Here is a 19,233-nt window from a genome sequence, read left to right as displayed (position 1 = left end):
ATTATGAGCAGAAAATATGCAGTCTATGGGACAAAATTCCCTTTGTGCCCGATACAAAACACCCACTCCGACATGCGGGGGTTATTTATATCAGGGCTTTTGTGCGTGCTTCATTGACAGACTTGCCCTAAGGCCTTGTATGGCTTCTGTGTTTTGTTACCAGGTTAAAATGTATGCGTGTGCTCGAGTGAAAAGTGTGGGTTGCAGTTGTATTTGCTTATTTACCTGTATTTAGGGCCCTAAGGAAGTTACATGATAAAAAATAAAAGTAAAATAGAAAAGTATATATATACTGATGAAGTATGAAGCCAGGTGGAATAAATCTAAATGAATAATTCTATACATCAAACCTGAAATGTGAATATGGCTGACTATAATAACCCTTTTGTGTTAACTGTTGTTGTGGAAATTTTCCTCTGCTGCTGGTGAAGAATAGAGACTTCTGCCGGCCGACAAGGTTTTTATTTTCTTTGCAAAGAAAAGGTCAGTTCAACACGCGAGCGGTAGAAAAGACACCGAATATGGGGACACCTGGATATTTATACCTGACGGGCAACTCCTTTCACATCCTTTTGTCTGCTCAAGGAGACGCCCTCCAGGACGGCCCCTTCTGTCTGTTGCAGGTATTGGTTTCGGATCGATACCAAATTCTGTAGTATAGCACACCCCGAAAGCGCCACAATCACCCATGCGTCACTTGGAAGAGAAGTACGTAGGGAAACATCTCCAAATGGCTCCTCAGTACGCACCAAGTTTGCGCTCCAGGCTGGCACCTTTGCTGCTTTTTCTGCAGACTGGGTTCATTGTCATATTTGCATTGTACATTGAGATCGATAGCCACGTGAAAGTTGATGGGACTACCTTCAGGAACTTTTATCCAGGTATGTATAAGTGAATTTCGGGGGTAAAGGGTGTTGAAAAGACAACATTTCATTAAGATTAAGTCTTTTTTAAATAACTCGCTCATTAAAAATACATTTTACGCTACTTATATATTTAAAAAAAGCCTAAACAAAGTTAAATATACTGGAATCCAGCAGTGTGGGGAGGGGCTGCAGTTATTACTGTTTGGCAGTGATAAGCTCATGCAGTTGGCTGTTTTTTTAGGAGCAGATGATCTGTGTTGTCTCCTGGAAATTGTGCTATGAGCTGAAACCCAACAGAAGTGATTGTTTTGTACAGGATGTACTGTGATTCAAGTAAAAAAAAAAAAAAAAAAAAAAAAAAGTACCATCTCTTTTTGTCCCTTGCAGAGTTCCAGGATGTGAATGTGATGGTGGTTCTGGGTTTTGGCTTCTTATGCACTTTTCTAGTGCGGTATGGTTTCAGTGGCTCAGCATTCAACCTCCTTGTTTCTGTCGTGGCCACTCAATGGGCGCTCATACTCAATGGAATTGAGTCCTGGTATTACAGAGGAAAGATCAGGATAAACCTGAGAAGGTAGGTTATCAACTGAGGCAGACATTTTAAGCACAAGGTTTGTAATTGAACAGAAATTAACCAGCATCGACCAACACCTTACAAACCTTATACATATAAGTTAAACGATTAATGTCAGTGTTTATTATATATTTTTTATACAGTTTAATAGTCGCAGAAATGTGTGCAGCCTCTGCCATCATTTCAGTGGGTGCCATGCTGGGGAAGATCAACCCTGTCCACCTCATCCTCATCACCTTGCTTGAGGTGTCAGGGTTTGTCCTGAATGACTGGCTTCTCCAAACTCTGCTGAAAGTAGGAATTTTACATCAGCTCTTAAGGCCAAGTTTATTTACAAACCTGCAGTGCTATGTACTTATAATGGTGTTTTTTTTTAACTCTAGACACCGCCTCTGAACAGCATTATGCTGCTTCACATTTTCGGGGCCTTCTTTGGAGTCATGCTGACTTGGATCCTGTATCGAAAAGGATCCATGCAGCGATTTGAAAAAGAGAAGTTTGACAGCAAAACAGGATTGTTTTCCATGTTGGGTAAGAAGTAGGTTGTGTTTTCCATGTTACTGCTAGATCATTTGCAGCATGGTGCAGCAGGTGGCATGGTTATACTTCAGCTGGACATTTGAGTCCAAACATTGCATGAGCAAAGCACAGTCTGAATATAAATTCTCTGTTCTCCAGGGATTTTGTTTCTCTGGATGTTTTGGCCCAGTTTTAATTCAGTCCTCGTGGACAATCGTATTCCTGGGAGGAAGCTGGGGGCCGTGTGCAGCACCTACCTGGCCCTGGCTGTCAGTGCTGTAACAGCAGCTGCTATGTCTGTGCTCTCGAGTCCCAAAGGAAAACTCAACATGGTATGATCTGACACGTGATATGTTAACTAAACATTATGCTCTTTCAAAGCCAGAGCAGAAGGACCTACACCTGTTTAAGTACAACAAAAATACAGTCAGTGGGTATGTTTAATATTAGTGACATCCATCTTCACTCCTCTGTCAGATCCACATGCAGTCAAGCATCTTTGCCGGCGGTGTTGCTGTCGGGATTTCCATTTCAGTGGTTCATCAGCCGTGGGAAGCCATGACAATCGGATTGGCTGCTGCTGTCGTATCAACCATCGGATTCCGATATCTTAAGGTTCTGATCACCACATGAACACAAATCCTTTGATCAAATAATCTGTACACCACATACTCCTCATAAGATCTTATTTTTCAGACCCACATGCAGTTCGCATTTTATTGCCATGACACCTGTGCGATCCTGAGCACACATGGACTCCCTGGTCTCCTGGGATGGCTAGCACAACTCCTCCTACAGATTAGAGACTTTGATGATCACATACTGTAAGAATTCAACTGTCATATTATCCACACACACACAAAAGGTGGCACCCTGTGTAACTGTTTTTTATTTTATTTTGTAGGGCAATCCGGTTTGCTGTATTTCACATTTGTGCTATCATCATCACTATCTCTTTAAGTCTGGTGATGGGCATCATGACAGGTAAGTCTTCTCTATAGCATTGATTTTGAATTGTTCTATTATTTTATGCCAGCAGAATAGTGTAGCAGTATGTTTGAAAGCCTTCCTAACTTTTTTTATGTCATTGTTTAAAGGGCTCCTTCTCAAGTGGAACTTCTGGAGACCACCACAAGACAAGAAATGTTTTGATGATCAGGCTTTCTGGGAGGTAGGCAATCAAGTCTTCTAACTTCCTAATATCTGCACTGAACTGGTGTTATAATTAGTAATACATCTAAAGCGATAGTAAATAGTAATGCACTTGACATTTTAGTTTTTTTTGTGTCATACTATAACAAAACAAATTCGTAAAGCAACAATTTTTCTTGTTTTGCAGTTTCCCCATCTTGCAGTGCGCAAGTAAGCAAGAAAGAAGTAGGACGAGCCCGACCGTCAAAGTACAAACTACTTTTGGTGTTTGTTTATGTCGATGCATATAATTTCATAAATTTGTTTTTACTTTTGTACGAAGTAGTAGTATGTGTGACTGGGGTAAATAAATAAAAAATGAGTTGAACTGCAGAAGCATGAATGTAAGACTCATTTACTGCTCGGTAAGTTTCTGTTTAATGCTGTCACGGTTGTCAGAAACCGATCTCATGGTTTGGATGCTACACAGACAGTAATGGATAAGTGTTTGTCGAATACAAATCTCCAGTATACATACAACACCCTACAGTTGTGAAACTGTTGTTGACTTCAGGTCAGAAGCGTAGGCTCTTCATGGCTGGAAAGTTTCAGAGCTGACATTGTTATTTCAGGAAAAATACAAACAGCCCCATATGGTTACATTCAACAAATGTGTACAGTATTATGAAATATTGCCCTCAATTATAATTTGTACCATAATAATTTATGTTACTTCCACGTAAGAGACAGTTGAAATTAAAAAGGATGTCAGAGGTATACCCAAAGGAAATGTGGACAGTTCAAGGAAGTAAAGCTCCCAAAATACACTTTTTTTTTGTATACACAAGTTGTAAGTCATCATAACACAAGGCTACAGAGTCTGAGTGCAAATAGACACATTGAAAGATGTGCCACACTTGAAAATATTCAACTTTCAAGGATTCTATGAAAATTTGTGCTTAGTTATGATTTAGCCATTATACAGCAAACGATATAAATTAAACATGTTAATTTGAAAGCTAAAAAAGTTTATATATATATAAAGTGAATAACCACCAAAGCATATTGTCTCATACAATATAGAAAGCAGAGTGTATATAAACAGTGGACATTAAGACACACAAGAGTCCATTACTGCCACAGATCTTCTGTACGTCCAAACTTGAAGACCAAACCCCTAAAATCAGAAGACAAAAAGACAGTGTCAGTAAAATATTCACACAAAATACCTGTGCTGAAGTGGAAGCATGGATTTGTAGTAAGACACTGCAGAGGATCATCAACTTACCCGAAGAAAATGAACGCATTTTGGAAGAAAATGGCGATACCAGGATACACAACAGGCTTTTCTGCAAAAGACAAAAGATTTACAGGATAAGAAATGAGTCTGTGGTTAGAATTTGATACAGGAGCACGCTCACTAAATAAGAAGCTGTTGGAGCCTCATACAGCATTTCAAAACACACTTCCGAGTTGCTAAATATTCTAACATGGCTTTTAATGTCATACTGCAAAACTGATCTCCTGTCGGTGCAAGTTAGGTTATGATATAGGACTTACGAGGCACTACAAATCCTCCAAACAGAATCCACATTGAGGCGATGAGAGAGCCAAAAGCCAGCATGAAGCCAATGAAGAGCCACACTCGAGCGCCTGTACACAGAGATAAGAAAGGCTGGGTCACTGGCTGACTCCACGCAGAGCTTCTTTATCGTTTTACCACATCTATGTTATAATGGTAACACAGAAAACAGTCTTAAATAAGGATGGGAGTACTGTAGAAACAAAGTGTGACAGTATCAAAATACCCAGCCAAGAAAGCATCATTATAAACGAGGAAGGGGAGACATCGGATCATACACACCTGTCTGTCCCATGCAGCCTTCACTGTAGCTGTCTCCTCTCACTTGGCCGTTTGAAACAGCATTTATCCTGGATGACATAACAAATTACATACAAGTCAAAAATTTGTTTTACTCGATTGTTTATAATGACAGGGTCTATGGTTATAACTGAATACAATAAGTAAGCTTGTTCCTTAGATTTTAAAGGATTACAGGGATCATTTTATCACAAACTTAAGGATGAGGATCAGCGCTGGCGTGCCCGCTGCGCAATCTTATGCACAGTTGTATGAGCAGGTTATTGGACTCTGCAAGGTTTTTCTCCAGTACGTGAAACCACTTTTGTTGCAGCCTATATGTAAATATCTGATATTGGGGACTTTTCTTTGTTTTGTTTGTTCTGTTTTATTGCTGTTTTTATTGCGCTATGGACTGTGTGTGTGTGTGTGTGTGTGCGTGTGTGTCCATAATAAAGCTTTGATTGCATGTAATAAGCTGGAAAAAGCTAAATGACAAAAAGAAAACGTGTCACCACATGGTTCACTTATTTTGTGTTTCAGAAGCCTTTAGCCCCCAAGCCATGGCCCTCCTCAGCAGATGGCGTTGCTCAGTTGTCATGGAGATGGTTTAGTTGTTACCATATGACCTAAATATGGCGTTTCAATCATGTGGTAAAAGCAGGCTGTGTACACTAGATCGAAAGACTTCACGGCATCAACTGAAGGGAGATTCAAAGTCATCATCCAAGAAGAGACGGGGTAACCACACCCACCTCCCCAGTAGACAACCGCCACCAGTTATCACATGACTGAAACTCTTTCCTTGGGTCACGTGATAACAACACCACCATTCCCATGACAAATGGACATTTCCATATGCTGATGAAGGCCGAGATGATGAAACAAAGCCTGTCTTACATGAGAAAGGCCAGTGTCGCGATGACTCCGCAGGTGTGATAGGCATGATGAAACTCTCCCTCACTAGGGTAATTCACCGCCGCGTCGATGATGATCCACCAGCCAGTGAAGAACTGCAACAACAAGATCCACAGTTAGCCCGAAGGATGTTATGTCACATGTGTCATAAATCTGTGAAACAGGAATCACAACAACAGCTCCGGCACAATTAGCACACAGTTCCTCTTTGTGGCTGCAGTCTTATCTGTAGTGAACTGGAGAAAGACATACCAGGACTCCGGCAGCTATAGATGCGATGGTGTTTCTTCTCTCCCCCCAGTCCACATTGCACTCACAATCCCCGCACCGGATCCCGTCCAGAAAGCCCGACATGACTCTGATGGGGGAATAAATAAAAAAATAAAAAAGGGCGTTACAATGCGTTAAAGTGAAAACAACATCAAAAACATTCATAGAAACACTCAGATCACCTTGACAACACAAACAGTAATGAGATTTATTCAATTCCTCCACAGACGGATGTCGAAGAAGAAATAATGTACATGTTTGTGCGCGATCGCTGTCCTCTTGAGGATGATGCTCACCTCCCTGGCTTAAAAACCAAACACCAACTATCGCTGATTACTCACACTCTGTGACATCTACTCGACAACAGCACTGTATGCAGCATGCGTTGACTTTATAGCTGTAAAAACCCACGCAGGAGATTAAAAACACGCATGTGTCGTCTCATTCTTTTGTTCGCCGCTTTGGCACTAGCAAACATTTCCTTGAAGCTTTCTGTTTGCTACGAAGTCGCCCCCCGAAAAAATAACACCTTAACTCAAACGACAACGTTAGTACATAGCAAAAACACACGCCGAGACGGACTTACTCGGCTGTAATGTTATTTTCAAACGGTTTCTTACCTTTTCTTTGGGTTTTTTTGATGTGGACCCCCTAGCTAGATAAATCCGACTTTAGCTTCCGAAAGAGCTCGGTCACGCACATGCGCAGTTGAACAAGCCGAGAAGCTGTTGATGTTGGTGCATTCAGGTGTTGAGGACAAAAATGGGAATTTGTGCAACATAGCGACAAAAAAAGTAGTATGCAGCGATATTAATAGAATTAGATGTGACAAAAATGAAATGAAATGAATTAAAGTTTCATCTCGTAACTACCGTTTGTTTATACTAAATATGATATAATCAACATAGTGTGAACGGATTTTCTTCAGTTTAACATAACATTGTAGTATAAAAAATTCTGAATATATATTGTATCTATCGTACAAACAATAACCAAACTATATAGAGTCTGTAAACAAACTGTGTAGTTATTGTCTTTGTTATTTACAGAGAAAATGTCGTTAAATCGCCGTACACAGGTGGTTTACGTGTCAGCATGTTGGAAGTACGAGCTTAGCAGTAGTTCATGAAGGAAGCACAGTGGACACGCATTTTGTAGAGTCCGCATACTTTCACATTCATTTATGAAGTTAGTGCACACTGCAATAAATCCCGGGGTCGATCCTGAAATTAATATACAGTTACATACACATATCTAAGCAAAGATAAAAAACAAATACTTAGAATTATTCAGGTAATATAATTTAACGATAGTCCAATAATGAAGAGAGAGAGAGAGGATGTCAAATAATGGATGTGTGTATTATCTTTTTTATAGAGGCCTATTTGCATTTGTGGCACAGTGGCAGCTAAATAAACCTGCTGGTTATTGAAATAAAGGGCACACTTTGTCTGTCTGTTGTCACTTTAACCTGTCTGTAGTCACTTTACTCTTGTTTTACACTGTTTAAATCTACACTGTGCATATATAGTATGTCATGTCTGTTTATTCCACTCACTTCAGTACCTGTGTATATGTGTAACACTTGCACATATTTGTTCATATCCTATTATACTATTTTTTATATTTTGTATCTTTATTTTGTATTTCTATATTGTTCTTTTTTAATTCTTAGCTTATTTTTATTCTTATGTGTATTACACTGTTTAGTGCTCTTATGCTGAGCTGACTGGTTCTTCTTGTCCGTTTCATTGTATTGTTGACCCTGTGTTAACTTACACCATATAAAGAAACTTGAAACGAAACGTTTCAGACACACCCAACAGAACATTTTCTAAGAACTATTATTGTTTTTATGCTGACCAGTAGATTATTCTTTGAAGCTATTTGGTGTCTGCTCTGATGGGAAGTTTGTGCCTGAGACATCATGTGTGAGTCACATGGGCCTTAAAGCTTGCTGCTGACCCTTTTATTATTCACTGTGAACAGAGTACTATAGAGAGAATAACGTGGCTGTAGCATCAGTCAGCATGTACTTTATTTTCGAACATTATAAGCAGTAGACAATCAAATGTTGGAATGTAAAGATATCAAGTCGCTGGTTAGTGGTTTATTTGTACAGCTACATGTCATGAAAATGTCATGCAGGCCAGTATAAATGAGTAAACAACATGATTGTCTTAAAAGACACCAAGCAACTGCAAGGCTACAGATATGGACAGAATGATGACACCTAATGATCCAATGTAGCCATAGGTACCATGCATCCTCTTGGCTGGATCTGGAATAAAACATAAAACAGGACAGTGTAAACTTTCACCAGAAGAAACAACAATGAATACAACGAAATGGACATTCCTTATCCCATATAGACCTCATAGTTTTACGTTCTGAATTTCTGCCATTTGGCTCAAATGCTACCATTGTAAATGATTCAGCAAAACTGGGTGTGGAGCAATAAAAATGTTCAGGCAATCACTGGACTGTCACTTCTGTGACACGTGGACTGCAGCTGTTACACTTCTAAGAGTAAAATGTGATAAATAATATTTTGTGGAAATTAGAAAAGAATTTATGCATGTTAAATCTCTGACAAGACTGATTTGACCAAATACGCTGGTTAATATTGTACACATTTATCACTAATTACCAGCAGAAGGTGGCTGAATTATGACTGCAAGTCATTGACCTTTACAAAGCATAGCAGCCTCCAATAGAAATGATTACACTTTATTCCTTAAAAGGACCTTTACACTTTACTGTTATTGTATTAAGTACTTGGTGATCTGCATTTTAGATGAATTAGGCTTTTATCTATTTAATAAATATAAAGACTGGGTCTCCTTTAAGTGTTTCTACATCACATTAACTTAATGTCAGTCTTACCTCCTGTGTAGTATCCCCATGCATAGGAAAACCTGCTGGTCACCCAGATAGCCCCCAGCACAGATGCAGATAACTGAGTTTATGAACAAACAAACAGAGTTGTAAAGCAGTTGCGAAATAGCAGTTGGATGAAAATATGCTTAATCACTGTGACACACTCTTTATGTGGATATAGCAAAGATCACGAGGGTGTCCTGCCCCTCCCACATGTCTGACATATGTTGTAACTGTTGCAGTGGCTTCTACTTCTAAGACTAACTAAATAGTAAGAATATAGAGAACTTTGACAAACTACATCCATGGTTGTGTGTGATTAAGTGTGTACAAATGAGACATACCGGGTAGACAAGAGCTGCAATGGTCTGGAAAACAAGCCACTGAGGGTAAATCTCCAGGGTATTCTGGTGTGCTCTCTGGATACAGTTGAAGACCTGCTCCTTGTCACTGTACATATCGGGATACTGCAAAATAAATAAATAATAACATTAGCCAGAAACAAATAAAAAACTCTTACAATGCAGTTAGAAACGTCCAGCACAAACGGTACAACATTTCAACTACCTTAACGTCGTACTTCTTCCTGGCAGTCCCAACCTTGACTGCTAAATACGCCAGCATGACCCAGCTGTACAGGTAGGTAAATATGACATATCCGAAGTTTGATGGCAGCACAGTCAGCATGTCCATCTCTGCTCGATATCTGTAGTTCAAATACCAGAGGACGCAGTGCGTGCAAAGGTTTTATAGCTCGGTAAAGGACGCAGGAAGCGACCACTGACCGTAGACAAACAAAGTCGATGTTGCATGAAACATCGCGAGATCTCATACCTAACGAGATTACATTTTTAAAGGACAATACCAACAAATTTAGTCAACAAACTAGTTCCCCACTCATTGGTTCCCCCTCTACTCCTACTACTACTACTACTATATTACTACTACTACTACTACTACTACTACTATATTACTACTACTACTACTACTACTACTACTACTATATTACTACTACTACTACTACTACTACTACTACTACTATATTACTACTACTATATTACTTCTACTACTACTACTATGAAATGAAATGAATTAAAGTTCCATCTCGTAACTACCGTTTGTTTATACTAAATACCACTCATTGGTTCCCCCTCTACAACTGCTACTACTACTATATTACTACTACTACTACTACCTACTACTACTATATTACTACTACTACTACTATATTATTACTACTACTACTACTACTCTATTACTACTACTCTATTACTACTACTACTACTACTACTCTATTACTACTACTACTACTACTACTACTACTGCTACCTCTACTACTACTACCATACTACTACTACTACTACTACTACTACTATTACTACTACTACTACCGATATTACTACTACTACTACTACTATTACTACTACTACTACTACAGCTACTAATACTAATATTACTACTATTACTACTACTACTACTCTATTACAACTACTAGTATTACTACTACTATATTACTACTACTACTAATAAATATTACTACTACTACTACTACTCTATTACTACTACTACTATTATTACTACTACTACTACTACTGCTACTAATACTAATATTATTACTATTACTACTACTCTATTACTACTACTACTACTATATTACTACTACTACTACTAATACTATTACTGCTACTAATAATAATAATTATTATTTTATGACATCTTAAAACACCATTGCTACAGGCAAGAGAATCATATATGACATGATATGATATGATATGATCATAAAGTTTATTTTATTTTGCTACAATCAAAATAGATGGTTTGTCCTGCTCTCTAAATACTATTTAATTTAAAAAGGCTGCGTTTGAGGTTTGGTCAAAATAATGTGCACTGGGCTGATTCCTTTTTCTGCTGTGTTTGTTCAGACTTCCTCAATTTGATCGTCTAATGGTGTCTAGTATCAGTTAAAGAGAGCATTCAGTGCGAGCTCAGCTGTTGGATTATGTTTCCTTAACTTAAAACATCCATAAACAATAAGCACATGTTTGTGTTTTAGTTAGCTGACGTTTCTTTTGTTTGTGTTTTAGCTGCACACAAACTAAAGAAACGTCGCTTGGTTACCGTCGGGGACACAGAGCCGTTAAAACCGCGCTGCAGAAGATCACGTGACCGGAGTCTATTTAAAGCCCGTTGCTCCTCCTCGCGCTGTTTCATACGACTGACGACGACGACAGACTTGCTCGGCCTCGTGGAAGAGACAACCGCTGTGCTTTCATAAATATTCAGCTACAAAGTAACAAATTTGAAATTTTTGACTTTTATTTTAAGTCATCGACTCGTGATACGTGTTTTTAGCGACGCCTTCCTCGACGCACATCGTTTTCAAATCGACGTTATCAGAACAAAGGTTTCCAAGCTACAGACGACCTGGTGAGTAACCCAACGTCCGCTTACATAACTTAACCAATGTACAACTACATATAAACAGTTTATCTTAATGGGCCTCTGTGATTATTAAGGCCTGTATAATGTGAAGTTCTGTGTCAAAAATCATTTTCAGTCATAAGCTTGTGAATTTGTTATTAAGTTGTTTTTACTGCGAGCAGACGTTAGCCGTTAGCTTAGCTTTAGCCTGCGTCATCGTGGAAATTTCCAGTTCTGTCCGGTCAGCCGTTACTGTTGCGCAACGTCGCCACGCTCGCTAGAGGCAGTATTGAGAAAAGTTATGCAACAGATGCAGGCTTACTCACAGCCTGTGGGTGATTATAAACAAGGCGCTCGTCTAAAAACAATGTAGCTGAGTACTGTACGTAAATTATTGTTGTGAAATACTCATGCGGATTCTTGTTTGTCTTATTTCAGCTCCAACAATGGCCAAGGTAAAGGAGTCTGACTCTGACATGGCCCACGCTCGTCAGAGCGATGGCATCAGTGTGATCTTTGACCAGAAAAGCCCTGCCTCGTCTCGCTCCAGATCCAGAAGCAGAAGCAGCAACGGTAGTGGCTCAAACCGCCACAGGGGTCGTGGCGGCCACAGGAGACATTACAGGTCCTCTTCATCGTCTTCATCTCGCAGCAGGTCCTCCTCTAACCCCAGGTCCCGCTCTCACCCTCGTTGCCACAGGCGTTCCTCTCGCTGTTGCTGCGACAACCACCGCAGATATGGCCGCGGCAGCTACCGCAGGTCCCCTCCACGCCATTACAGGGCTCGTTCTCATTCCCAAAGCTGCTCGCCCTCACCAGACAGGTACTCACGTCACAGACATTACAGGTCCAGCTCAAAGTCTTCAAGCCATCAGAACAGGCACAGGAGAGCGGACAGCCGGTTGGAATCCAGGCCGTCCGGATCCCCAGCCAGAGCCCACAGGAGCCGCTCCAAGTCCAGATCTTCAGAACATTCTGTCAGTTTGAGTTTGGATGGTAAGTTTGAACAAAACGAGGGGAAAATGATTACACTGCTTGTTGTCACTACCCTGAGAGATACACTAAAAAGTTTTAATCATCTTTCGAAACTTTTGCGTGTTCCACAGATAAAAGGGTACTCCTCGAAGCTGCAAAGTCCAACGCCATGAAGATCCTGGGAGTAGAGAAGCTGGAACTTCCCGAGAGCGTGGAACCGATCCTGACGGAGCAGTCGGAATCTACACGAGCGTCGCCAGAGCCAGAGATGAGGGTGAGACAAGACCCTGAAAAGACTCCGTCACAGGTGGGTGTCTGAGCGACCGTCTGCTTCACACTGAACACACACACGCTTAAGATAAAGCTTTGTCACAGATTCTCACACAACACACGGGTAACGGGCTCATATGTGTTTTGCTATTCGTAGCCAACAAATGTACAATGTATCGAGCACAGTCAAATGTCTACAGTTGTTGATGAACTTTGAGCTCTGTGTTGTGTTGAATTTCCTGTCTTGTGTTAACCTTTGGACCCCTGAGGGAACACACACACTCTCTGTATTTATTCCTGTCTTCATAGATAACATGACAGTGATCTCCTTCACGCATCGGCACCTGGGGAAAAAGGGGCTGTCATGTGACTTGGGTGACGACAATATGTGTTTGCGTGAAAGGTTAATTGACAACTCTTGAAATGTTCACAATGTTAGTTTGTCATCCAGTGGATTGTAGTTAAACAAACACACATATCAAGATTAGCTCCCATTTAGCCACGATGCACAGTTCATACAAATGCTAATCACACACATAGACGATGCACAAGCAATTCAGATGTTGTATTACACTGACTCCATTTTGATTTCTTCTAGAATTCTGACAAATCCAAATGTATGTATGCTTGCAGTTGAAACGGGTCGTTGTTATTTAGCAGAATCCTCCACTTGCTGATGGCGCACAGGCGTGTGGACTGCCTTATAGTGACTATTCCTGTCAAGAGAACTAAAAACAGATGAAGAACTCCTCTCCGTATGCCAAAGATAAGTTGGTACACGGGTCGTGTCCTGAGGGGCTGGGAAACCTACGTCACCATCATTCTGCCACTGTAGTCAGAGAAGACATTCTTTTTACTTTGATATTTTGTTTGCATTTTTTTTTTTGGTTTTGTTTTATTCTGTTTCAAGGTTTGTCCTTGAGGCATTTATTAACTGGTCGAGCTTAGCCTTTGACAGCAGTGTGAGGGGAAATGTGCATGAGAGCTGCAGTTTGTTGAAGCTAACGCTTATAATATCAATGCAATAGAAGTGCTTTACAATATTAGCTGTGGAAGCTATAATCCATCTCTATGAACTTCACAAACTGTCAAAGCTCACTCTGCCATCAGTTTTCTGAACATATCTAACTAGGTGTTCTTGTCTCTTTGAAACAGAGCAGTGAGGTGGACCCTGACGATGTGCCCAGTCCAAAGATGTCCCCAAAAAGGAAAACTATCTCTTTCAGCATTAATGTAAGTAACTTCATTTCATGTTCTTCCAGACACTACTTTACATTACCCTGAACAAATGTTGACGTGTTTTCTAACTTCCATTTTTCTCTCCTATTAGAATTCTGTTGTCAAACCATCAGTGGCAGCACCGTCTTGTGCTAAGGTAACTCCAAGAGTGGACATCTACGACAGTAGGAAGCCCTACGGCCACTGGGTTCGAGTCAAATCAGGCCAAACCTCCAAAGCACGCAAACACACACTCGCCACGTCACACTAGTGTGGCAGAGTACATGGACACTGTACATACTGTAAATATTTTGTACATACGATCATTTCATGGCCGACATTTTCTTTCAGATGTTAAAGAGTTAAGTGGGACGAAGTGAAGAATTCGTTCAGGTGGGATTGTTTCTTTCCACTTCGTTTCTTAAGATGTTCTTGGATTCAATAAAAGATATTTATTTGATTAAAAAAGAGTGGTTGTTTGTTTTTGTAAGAAGACACAAATCACTGATGTGTACTCAGTGATTTGTGTCAGAGTTTCCAGTACTGATAAATCATAGAGAAATTAAGTTTTAACTTGTTGACTGATAATGCTCCAATTAATTATTCATACTGAAATGCTGCTAATTACTTGTCTGTTAGTAGTATGGAGTAATGGTGTGTTTTAGCGGGGCCCATTGATTAAGGATGCATTAAGACAGCATCTGCTACTGAATTTATGTAAAGTAAGGGAAACGTCATACTTGTAATTACTGTAATTTAAAAAAAAAAAAGCAAGTGTTGAGCAAAAATCTGAAAAATATCAATCAGAAAATGAACTGCAGCTATAAATCTGCAGTGAGGTGGCACATTTGCGTCACTGCAAAAACATATAGGATGTTAGAGTTTTAGTTTGTAGTGTACATGTAAGGATAGACTCTAAAATATGGTCCACTGACCAGGTACATGGACAAATACACAGATCACATTATGACCACCTGCCTGATATTGTGTTTAAAAAAAAAAAGTCCTGTTGTCCTGCTCTTAACCTGTTGAGACATGGACTCCACCAGACCTCTGAAGATGAGCTCTTGCACCAAGACATGGGCAGCAGATCCTTTAAGTCCTGTGAGGTGGGTGCTCTATGGATCAGACTTGTTTATCCAGCACATCTTTAAGATTCTTGATCAGACTGAGATCTGCTTTTCCTTTCTTGGGTCACTTTTGACAGGTACTGATCACTGCAGACCTGGAACACCGTACAAGAGCCCTGATCCAACACAACTGGCCTTTCAGTGGTCATAATGTTATGGCCGATGAGTGTAAAAGTCAGATGCAAATTCTGCAATGACCACATGGTGTCAGTATTATTATAGATTTGCAGGATCTCTTGAAGTGCGTGTATATGGGTAAAGTTTTTTACTGTGAGGTTTTTGAGACTGATCTGGATGTAGTGACATGATTCCAGAATCAGAGAGATTTAATTATGAATGAACTAAATGATATAAATAAATAAAAATCAGTGAGATTGTCAGGCTAGGTGACACATTTGTTCCAAAAAGTACATAAAAATAACAATACCACGGTGTGTTAATGTGTTACTGTACAGGAGTGTGTTCAAAAACCTGTAATAGTTCAAACAACTCCAAATCAAATTATACAGAAGCCTTTAATTAAGACACATTTTAACATGTCAAGGGTGTAAAACTGAAAATGAAGGATGGCTGAATTCCATTTAGCTTCAGGGTGAGGTGCACAACAATGCTCACTGAGATGCATAAACAGAACAGAGCCATTGTTACTGTTGTTGGTTAACAACAGCTTTACCTACTATGACAAAGTCAAATGTCTGCTGTGTGTAACACCTGTAATAATAATGTAAAATATGTTGTTGTTTTTACCAATGGGACTTAAATATGATCCCCAACCATCAATCACCATCAGCTGTCTTCTTACACAGGATTTGAACATGCTCCTTCTTGAGGAACTTGATATATCCTGCTGTTGTGGCGACGGCTGTGCTACTTTACCCTAAAGCTTGTGTGTATTTATCCTGACGGCTTCTTGGCGTATATTGAAAACTGTTAATGAATTACTGCCAGAAGGTAACTTATCTATTAGAAGAGATAATCTCTGTTTATTGAGAAGGTCATAAATTTCAATCCTCCACATATTTTCCAGGCTGATATATTAGACACGTGTCACAATCTGTTGTTTTAAAAAGGTAAAAATCAAACAGTTTTGAATATGTCTGACTTTCAGACTGCGTGTCTCCTGCTGTAAACTGACCTGTAATTATGATTTATTACATTGAAGAGGAGGTAGGGCATGCATATACATAACACAGTGAGACTTTGTGCAAAGAGATACTTGAGCAGGGAGTGAGTACGCTTTACTTGATAGGACACTGATATGCACACTAACAAAGCAGAGTCGACAGACAGGTTTATCTTGTCATTCTTGGAACTTAAGGAGTCGCTGCTTATTAACGTTTTCTTTATTCTTGTAGGTGTTTAGATAGATAGAGAGTTGGCACCACTTGGTCACGTTTGAGTCTATGGGAAAAGCGACCCATTGCCACTCATTTATCCACTCTTACTCTTACGTTTACCAGTCTTAAATCAAACTCATTTTGCTTTACGGGTGAACACTTTAACTGACAGCTGGCCTTAAAAGAATCAAAGGTGTCAGATTTTCTGCAAGACCCAACTGTGAATTTATGCTGTTGTTCATTCATACATACGATCCTCAGCCAACATCCTCGGGCTAATCAGATAAGACTACAAAAAAAAAAAATCATAAATCCGAACATTCAATCCACTCCCTAAGAGCTCTGGAGCAGAGTCAGATATCAAAGACATGATTTGAAGAGCTCCCCTACCCTTCATCAGTGAAACATAAACACACTTTTTTCACAGTGTATCTTTTGAGGGATCCCCATAAATGTATTGTCTGTGTAGTTCACCAAGATTGACTCATGCTGATTAAATACAACAAAATATATTTAATTTATATTAATATATGTGTTTGATTCAACTCAATGCTGGTGAAACTTTCCCTACACTGCGTCCTGAAGAGGGTGCAATGTCCCTACATTCACACGGACACGAGTTCAGGAACTTGCATGGGAACCTGTTTTCATGTCTTCTCCGGTCACAAGGCCTTCCTGCCTGTGTCGCGGCTCGGGGCAAGTTGGTTAAACCAAAGATGTCAATGATAATGAATAAATTGAATTACTCACTTGTTGGTCTTTATCTCTTGTGTGCACCTCCACTAAAACATTCTTTTGGCTGGCATCTTCAGCTAAACATGCCCCGAGGTTTGATGATAGTTAATGGTAGTTCATTCTCACGCTCAAAATGTCTCCGCTATGAGACCACACACACAGTAAAAACCATAAAGTGTGCAAGATAAATGGATAATTAGAAGTGGTTTATTTAAAAATAAAGGGTAAGAATAATCAGAACAGTGTATTCACTTCTAATACTGTACAGAGAAACACCACACATCCTACAGAAAATTATTTCTGTCCAAAATGATGTCAGCAAGATAAAAAATAAAAAACAGCTTTACAATACAGAGTTTTTAATAAATGTATTCTTGGTATGCAGCAAGTACTGAGAAGAAAAAGATGCATCCAAGATTTTTCGAAATTGAAGCAGTGAACAAGTCCACTGAGGTGACTGGAGCCGCTACACAGCTGTGCCTCTCTCCAAGTTTTGTTTGATCTCCGCCGTGTATTTGCCGTAGAAACGTTCCGCCTTCTTGTTGAACTTGGCGTTCCTCTCGTTAATGTAGTCGATGTCCGCGTCGTCGTTGTAGGCCCTGCGTCGGCTGTACTTGGCCCGCTTCTCGATCCTGACAATTGCAAATAAAAGCCGCTTTAGGGAGGATTTCATAAACCAGTATGGCTGCTATCCACAGCATATCCAATAACAATAATTGGCTACAGGCAATAATTCGGGGAGGGGGCGGAGGGTGCATTTAAATTTGGCAAGGAGAGTGGCAATGGAAAACCTAACACACACACACACACATATGTACTCAGAGGAAAATACTGTCAATTTGTGAGCTCCCAGTCTTGATTCACTGTGTCTTCAAAGCATTGTAGTGCGTCATACCCTGGCAACTGAATCCTTGTCTAATGCCCCACAGTCGCATCTCTAACACGAGCCTTTAAACTGTCTCAAATATAGAACAGCCCAGAGAAAGGCCAGGGTACTCAAAAGGTCAAAGAAACTCTTGCAGCAAAGACGAAAACCTGTTAGAAGCAGCAACGCAGAAGGTACTGTTTGATCCCTGTGTTGTGACTTTATAGTGGCCTCTTACGACTACCCACACTTCATATAGTATGGTATGGAACATTTGTTTGACACAAGGCCATATACATTATCTGACCAGGATGTGAACCCTGACGAAGAACCTGAGAAATATTCTGTTTAACATGGTCCACCTGGAAGTTACTGCCCGCCCCCCCACCTAAGCTGTTGTTCAGCACTTCAAGGAGGATTTCTTCAAATCAGATTGGTTCACACAAAACCGGTGTGGCGATATTGGGATTAATGCCTAAAGGCCTGAGTGGGTGAGCCAAGAAACACCTTTTAAATATATTACTTACAGCAGCCTTGAAGTGTATAACTATTGGCTGAGACCTCTATCAGATGGAGCTCATCACATATTAAGCTCCAAAAATCCATCTTTACTAAGCGGTGGAGTCCTGTCATGGCTTTATCAATATAATGAAGACTGGTTAGCCTCCCTTGTTTACCTCCTTTAAGTACCATATTTTCAGGACTATAGAGCGCACCTGAATATTAGCCGCACCCACTAAGTTTTGAAAAAAAATAAACATTTACATATATAAGCCGCTATAAGCCGGTCGAGAAATGAGATATTTACCGGATACACAGAAAGATTTTGTACTTTATTTATTATTGAATGAGTTCTTCCCGCTACCGTCTCCAACGTCTCACCATGGATTCATTAACGCCAAGCTTACGTGCAGCAGCTCTATTTCCTTCCTGGATAGCCAGATCGATGGCCTTCAACTTAAAAGCTGCATCATACGTGTGCTTCATGTGCTTTCCATGATGAGGGGGTGAGGGTGTGAATATAATTCGCTGTTAATAATTCGTCGTGCGTGTTGTGTTGCATGTGCTAAGTAAAAACTAGCGTGTTCTTCTTTGCACTGACTTCCCCTGTCTGTCTGGTTTTTGCACTTCCTGTTAGAGCGCCCCGTGGCGGCTGAAGAAAAATCAATAGAAAAGCTTTATCTTTGTATAAGCCGCATGGTTCAAAGCGTGGGGAAAAAAGTAGCGGCTTACACGGGACTCACACCGAACGCGGAACAGAAG

The 19,233-nt window shown here is 40.1% G+C and overlaps 5 protein-coding genes across 5 annotated transcripts in view; 2 read left to right on the top strand and 3 right to left on the bottom strand.

The window, feature by feature from the left end:
• The first annotated feature begins 486 nt into the window (after nt 1-486).
• Nucleotides 487-3,853, top strand: rhd (Rh blood group, D antigen). Its single transcript, XM_010731310.3, has 10 exons — nt 487-881; nt 1,254-1,440; nt 1,584-1,734; nt 1,824-1,971; nt 2,119-2,291; nt 2,437-2,574; nt 2,656-2,783; nt 2,864-2,943; nt 3,057-3,130; nt 3,299-3,853. The coding sequence occupies exons 1-10, from the start codon at nt 689-691 to the stop codon at nt 3,323-3,325; spliced, it is 1,299 nt and encodes a 432-aa protein (XP_010729612.3). The 5' UTR covers nt 487-688; the 3' UTR covers nt 3,326-3,853.
• Nucleotides 3,510-6,880, bottom strand: tmem50a (transmembrane protein 50A). Its single transcript, XM_010731311.3, has 7 exons — nt 6,760-6,880; nt 6,122-6,227; nt 5,852-5,964; nt 4,955-5,022; nt 4,651-4,743; nt 4,379-4,439; nt 3,510-4,267 (listed from the first exon to the last, which is right to left on the bottom strand). The coding sequence occupies exons 2-7, from the start codon at nt 6,221-6,223 to the stop codon at nt 4,222-4,224; spliced, it is 483 nt and encodes a 160-aa protein (XP_010729613.1). The 5' UTR covers nt 6,224-6,227; nt 6,760-6,880; the 3' UTR covers nt 3,510-4,221.
• A 1,268-nt stretch (nt 6,881-8,148) lies between these two features.
• Nucleotides 8,149-9,828, bottom strand: mgst3b (microsomal glutathione S-transferase 3b). Its single transcript, XM_010731309.3, has 4 exons — nt 9,587-9,828; nt 9,364-9,486; nt 9,026-9,098; nt 8,149-8,420 (listed from the first exon to the last, which is right to left on the bottom strand). Exons 1-4 carry the CDS (start codon nt 9,710-9,712, stop codon nt 8,320-8,322), a joined length of 423 nt encoding a protein of 140 aa, XP_010729611.1. The 5' UTR covers nt 9,713-9,828; the 3' UTR covers nt 8,149-8,319.
• Nucleotides 9,829-11,207: 1,379 nt separating this feature from the next.
• rsrp1 (arginine/serine-rich protein 1) lies at nt 11,208-14,373 on the top strand. The gene is made up of 5 exons (XM_010731307.3): nt 11,208-11,446; nt 11,879-12,436; nt 12,547-12,722; nt 13,841-13,918; nt 14,016-14,373. Exons 2-5 carry the CDS (start codon nt 11,887-11,889, stop codon nt 14,172-14,174), a joined length of 963 nt encoding a protein of 320 aa, XP_010729609.3. The 5' UTR covers nt 11,208-11,446; nt 11,879-11,886; the 3' UTR covers nt 14,175-14,373.
• Nucleotides 14,374-17,292: 2,919 nt separating this feature from the next.
• syf2 (SYF2 pre-mRNA-splicing factor) overlaps nt 17,293-19,233 on the bottom strand; it is an 11,294-nt gene continuing 9,353 nt past the window's right edge. The window contains exon 7 of the mRNA XM_010731306.3: nt 17,293-17,737. Coding sequence (XP_010729608.3) covers nt 17,572-17,737 — 166 coding nt within the window. The 3' untranslated portion in view covers nt 17,293-17,571. The remainder of the gene's footprint in view (nt 17,738-19,233) is intronic.

Source organism: Larimichthys crocea, chromosome XXIV (genome assembly GCF_000972845.2).
Source record: "Larimichthys crocea isolate SSNF chromosome XXIV, L_crocea_2.0, whole genome shotgun sequence".
Taxonomy (NCBI): Eukaryota; Metazoa; Chordata; class Actinopteri; family Sciaenidae; genus Larimichthys; species Larimichthys crocea.
The sequence above is the reverse complement of the archived record's forward strand: the minus strand, read 5'-3'. Positions and strand labels throughout refer to the sequence as shown.